This window comes from Pistacia vera, unplaced genomic scaffold (genome assembly GCF_008641045.1).
Source record: "Pistacia vera cultivar Batoury unplaced genomic scaffold, PisVer_v2 Contig146, whole genome shotgun sequence".
In the NCBI taxonomy this organism is placed as follows: domain Eukaryota; kingdom Viridiplantae; phylum Streptophyta; class Magnoliopsida; order Sapindales; family Anacardiaceae; genus Pistacia; species Pistacia vera.
Window position 1 is genome coordinate 869010 of NW_022195532.1, and position 6000 is coordinate 875009.

Here is a 6000-nt window from a genome sequence, read left to right on the forward strand (position 1 = left end):
TGACCAAATCAAAGCCTCTTGTACTTTCCTATTACTTTCCCTCGTGGACATTTCTGCAACCTACCAAGACTATTTATTAAGAGCAAAATACAGATCAACAACTTTGATTTTATAGCAATTTGGCTTAGTTTGGGAGGAACATGCACTCATTTTTTGTTGCTTTATTGCATCTCTTCTCTGCGTGGCCTCACAGGTCAGTGACATATTTGCCAGTAACATAATTTAACATTATTTAAACTTTTATATATCTTTTATATTTCTTCCAAAATGGTTGATATATATTGATGAAGTTTTATTTTCCTGATTTAAATTAAGTTCTTGTCCATCTTGAAAGTGAAAGTTCCCGCGTGCCTTTTTTCTTTTCTAAAATCTAGAAATCCCAAGCCATTTGCTTTACAAGCTTGGTTTTGAAACTGGAGTCCTGATCGAACCCTACAATCTTTAGGAAGCGGGAAATAATGGCTTTTGGGAACCTACTCACAATCTGTAGGAAACGGAAAACAATGGCTTTTGGTTATGCAGGTGGCCATGGAGGGGCTCGAACCAGAGCATGCCTTGTTTTTGCATGAAACAACTTGAACTTTCATGCTAAATGTTGTTGCTAGAGGTCATAAAGTCTAAGTTCAAGGAACCTCAAAGACCGAGAAGAATTATAGAATTTTCAGGTTTTCGTTTGATTCCATGACTTAATCAGAATTTATTTGTAGCATATTTTCTTTAGAAGCCAAAGTTGACTGGGTGTTTGTTCATTTCAGAAAGGTCAGCAGGGTTAACTAATTCCAATTCTGCACTCTTTACGACTTAATTTTACATGGTTTTTAGTTCAAGAAGTTAATTGAACTAAAAACCAATAGAAACTTTGATAAAAACAATCCCATGTAGATGATTAGTATAATTGTTTCATACAAAATCATACGTAAGTTACTGAATCCTAAGCATTATTGAGCTTTCACATTCCAAAAGCATCGTTACTCGACAATTTTGGATCCATAGTATGTAGAAATGTTCATATCAATTGGCAGCTGACTAAATATATTTTGTAGCAGAAGCTGCTGAGTGATGGAAGATCTAAACAAGTTGTACCCAGGAGCCGCGCCCAATATTCCAATGTTTGAAATGAAGGGAGCAACTCTAGATAAGGTTCATCAATACCAAAAGTACTTAGTTTTCAAATTAATTGTTAATTAAAAATGATGTGCTTAATTTTAAGAACATTTCCAGCTTCTAAATGCTGATTAAGGAAATTAAATGTAGAAGCTGGCATATCTCTACAAGGCCTTGAAATCAGTCAGAGATTCATGGACAAAGAGCAACCAACTAATGGTTAAATTAGAGAACACAAATGTGGAGCAACTTGGTATGCTAATGCTAGTAGCTTTAAGGTTTTGCTCAATTTTCTTGATCTTATTGTTTGTAATATTAGTGAGACTTTTTTTTATCGAAATTTAATTCGGAATTCGCTCGCTTGAAGTTGGTGTTGGTTTTGTGTTGGCAACACTTGATTGCTTGGTTATGGCTGCAAAAGAATTGTTTGATATAAAGGAAGAGAATGAGACAGTTGAAGAATTAAAGGCAGGGGAGAAAGAAGTGAATGTGATGGACAAGTCTAGTATGAATGAGATAACCACCAAGAATGGAAAAGCTGATCAAATGGGAAAAGCAAATGCTGCTCTTGTACCTTCAAAAGTATCAATGCAATCAGTACCGCCGCCGCCGCCTCCTGTGCCTTCAAAAGGATCAATGCAACCACCACTGCCGCCGCCACCACCTCCTGTGCCTTCAAAAGGATCAACGCAACAAGTAACACCACCACCTCCACCTCCACCACCTATGCCTTCAAAATCAATGCAACCACCACCACCCCCTCCTATGCCTTCAAGAGGATCAATGAAACAAATACCGCCACCGCCACCACCTCCTATGCCTATGCCTTCAGAATCAATGCAACCACCACCACCCCCTCCTATGCCTTCAAGAGGATCAATGAAACAAGTACCGCCACCGCCTCCTATGCCTTCAAAAGGATCAATGCAACCACCACCACCCTCTCCTATGCCTTCAAGAGGATCAATGAAACAAGTACCGCCACCGCCTCCTATGCCTTCAAAAGGATCAATGCCACCTCCCGTGCCTTCAAAAGGATCAATGAAACAAGTACCGCCACCGCCGCCACCTCCTATGCCTTCAAAAGGAGCAATGCAACCTCCACCACCCGTTCCTGTGCCTTCAAAAGGATCAATGCCACCACCGCCACCACCTCCCGTGCCTTCAAAAGGATCGGCGCCAGCAACTGCACCGCCTCTGAAAAAGGGTCCTTGTCCCCCACCGCCTCCTCCCCTTGCTACTGCCAGAACCCTGAATCGAAAGGGCGCGAGTGCCAAGTTAAAGAGATCATCCCAAATGAGCAATCTGTTTCGAGACCTCAAGGGAAAGATGGAAGGGACTAATGTAGCTGTTAAATCAGCTCATGGAAGGAAGAAGCAGCTTGGAGGTTCTTCAGGTGGAAAACAAGGAATGGCTGATACATTGTCTGAATTGACAAAGAGGTATGCTTTTCTTCACAACTAACTTTAATTGATGCATGTGTATGAACAAAATAGATCTTCAAAACATTAGCTGAAAATGAAGGAATTTGCAACGTTACAGTAGCTTTTTGCAATTCAGAAGATAAAATATGTTAAATAATTTGCTCTTTTTTCTTCTTTGGCACCTTAGATCATCATACTTTCAACAAATTGAAGAAGATATTAGAAAGCATTCAAAAACTATCATGGAGTTGAAGGTAGCCATAAGTTCTTTCAAAGCAACGGACATGGTTATGCTGGTGAAGTTTCAAAAGAGTATAGACTCTTTCCTTGAAGTATTAACAGATGAATCACAGGTCAACAATACAATTAAAAATTTTCAATTTATTCCAACTTTTTTAATAATTATTAGTCTGCAATGAATTGTTAAATTTCATGAGCATGACCTTAGAAAAATACTTAATAGTTGTTGTAGGTGCTATTAAAATTTGAAGATTTTCCCACGAAGAAGCTGGAAGCATTAAGGGCAGCATCAGCACTCTACTCCAAATTAGACTTAACGGTCATTAATTTGAAGAATTGGGAGATATTGCCACCATTGGAACACCTCTTGAACAAGTTTGATTGTTATTTCTCTAAGGTAAAGTTCAAACTTCAATTAGTCCTCAATTTTGCAACTGTGAGACATTTAAAATGAAACTCATCTGCTTCCTTCAAAAAGTAAAAAAAAAACACTTTCTAAAAGATCAAAAGCTCTCCAGTAAAGGGTTATTTAATATTTTTTTAACGTAACTCATGCGGTTTATTTAAGCAATCTAATAGGACAAAAATGAAATAAACCCTTTCGCATATTGCAAGCTTTAATTATGTAAATGTCAGTAGAAATCTGTAAAATTTTGTACTTTTTTATGTAAGTGAATTCATTAAAAGACAAAATTTTACAAACTCTTGCACGCAAGAGATTAAACTAGATATTGATTTATATAATCTTCAGTTTTTTTGGCTAATTATATGAAGGTGAAAGTGGAAGCGGATGCATTAGAAAGGATAAAAGATGAGGAAGCGGAGAAATTCAAGAGTCAGAATATTGATTTTGATTTCAATATGCTTACACTCATCAAGGAACTCATGATTAATGTTTCATCCAGTTGCCTAGAGCTGGCTCTTAAGGTATTTTACTAGTTTTTTTTTTTTTTTTTTTTTTTTTCAATAATAAATGTTAGAGTCTCACACCAACTAGACACACTCAAGCCTACTAGATTATAAGAGGAGGTAATCATTCCATTCAACAAGGCCTTATTGGATGAGGAGTCAGACCCACCTTAAATTCTATCATGGTATCAGAGCCTAGGTTCATTTAAGCTGAGTGTTGGACCAGCAGGTGAGGAGTTAAAGTCAACAACTACCTCCATCAATAGGCATGACCCAACATATGGGCTTGACCGTAAGAGAGAGTGTTGAAGTCTTACACCAACTAGGTACACTCAAGTCTACTGGTTTATAAGAGGGGGTAATCCTCCCATTCAACAAGGTCTTATTGGGTAAGAAGTTAGAACCACCTCAAATTCTATTAATAAAAAAGCATTTATGAACCTCTCTACCTTCACAAACCACCATTAGACTGCCATTATACTCCTTCAAGAGTTTTATTAAGGTTGTGTTTACCATGGTTTTCATTTTCGTTTTCTTGTTCTCTATTTTCATTCTCTATTTTATTTCATAAAATGCGTAATACTTTTTTACTTATAGTTTTCGTTTCCTAACAATAAAAAAAAAAAAAAAAAAAAAGAATCTATGAATAATTAAACGATTGCAAATACACAAAATTAAATAAATATATAAAAAGTTATTTTATATGTTTTCATTCTCTATTTTATCAAAACACTTACACATATATCTCACTAAAACAATAACAAATACTATTTTTTTAAGATAATAATGAATGCATTTTCAAGTTTTGAAAATACGGAATTAAAATTCTTATTTTCATTTCCGAAATCATTTTTGAAAACAAAAACACTAAATACAATTATGTACATCACCTTAAAAAGTTTGATGGTATGTTATCCTTTTGCTTGATTTCTTCAAAGTGAAAAAGTGTTGGGTTGATTAAGTGGTCTTCTACAGACATCTTTAAAAATAAGTTCCTTTTTTATATTTCACACCATAAATCACTTATAAAAAATTCTTTAATAAAATCACTCTTGACTAAGATTTATATAATTCTTTTATTATACGATAGGAAAGGAGAGAAGCAACAATGGGGAATGAAGAAAAAAAGGGAAGTATAAAATTGCTATGGAGAGCTTTCAAATTGGCATTCAGGGTTTATAGTTTTGCTGGTGGCCAAGATGATCGTGCTGACTACTTAACTAGAGAATTGGCTGGTGAAATTTTGGCTCATTCTCCCAATCCATAATTTTCCTTTTTTTTTTTTTTTTTTTTTTTATCATTTTGAAAAAGAATCATTCATAAAGTTGTAAATTTGTTAGATATATAGATTTAATTCTAACCCATTTGTGTAAAATGTAAAATCACCATTTGTTATTTAAAATTGAATTAAATTAAAAAAGGCAAAACCCAAGTCATAGGCATACCTACCTTATGACTCATTTTTTTGTGAAAATCTTACTGTGATTAACACATTTAATATTAATGCTTTGAATTTTGACCTTTGACCTTTAATTTTCAGTTAATAAAAAATTATTAGTTCAATTTTAAAATCATATAGTTTAAAAAAGACCCATAGGATTTGGCCATTTTTTTTATTTTTTTTTAACTTCAAATTCATAAGGTCTAAACTAATATGGATAAACAAATGACTTATATTAACTTAATGTGATATTATTTTGTGGGCGTCAAAAATCAGCAACCGACCTTAGCTCAGATGGTAGAGCGGAGGACTGTAGTCGGGTAAAGCTCACGGCAAATCCTTAGGTCGCTGGTTCGAATCCGGCAGGTCGATATTTTTTCTTATTTTGTTGGGGTAGATATCACAAGGACGCCTTGTAGTTTATTATATTGTCAATTTCCCCCCATTTTTGATTACTATCAAATATTCCCAATAATTTCAAAAGATTTTGGGTAATCAACTAACAATATACTATACTTACAAGATTTTCATACAAAGTGAGGTGGTAAAATAGAATGGAAGAGTGAACAAAAAGTCAAACTCATTAAATTATTCTTCTTCTATTCATTTTTTGTCATATCACTTTGTATGAGATTTTTTAAAAATTTTTTTGTAATGTAGTATTACCATCAACTAATCATCACATAAATTATTCACATTCCCTTGATATTTGCCATTAACATAATGATGTTCATTAATGAACCATGGTATAGTTACTGATGAAATAAAATTTAGGCAATATATTTATTATCCACATATAATTGTTGTAATATGCCTTTCTTATACAATTTTTTTTTTCCTACATGATTTCAAAGATTCTGGATAATTATCATAAATCTCCTA

At 34.3% G+C, this 6000-nt stretch overlaps 1 protein-coding gene and 1 non-coding gene across 2 annotated transcripts; both read left to right on the forward strand.

Moving 5' to 3' along the window:
* The first annotated feature begins 1059 nt into the window (after positions 1–1059).
* On the forward strand, positions 1060–4944 carry LOC116123888 (uncharacterized protein At4g04980-like). The gene is given in 7 exon segments (XM_031409628.1): positions 1060–1140; positions 1255–1357; positions 1472–2546; positions 2716–2881; positions 3001–3165; positions 3543–3706; positions 4776–4944. Coding segments are annotated over 7 exon segments (1923 nt in total).
* Positions 4945–5397: 453 nt separating this feature from the next.
* Positions 5398–5490, forward strand: TRNAY-GUA. The gene is made up of 2 exons: positions 5398–5434; positions 5455–5490. It is a non-coding gene; the product is annotated as a tRNA-Tyr (tRNA).
* The last annotated feature ends 510 nt before the right edge of the window (positions 5491–6000 follow it).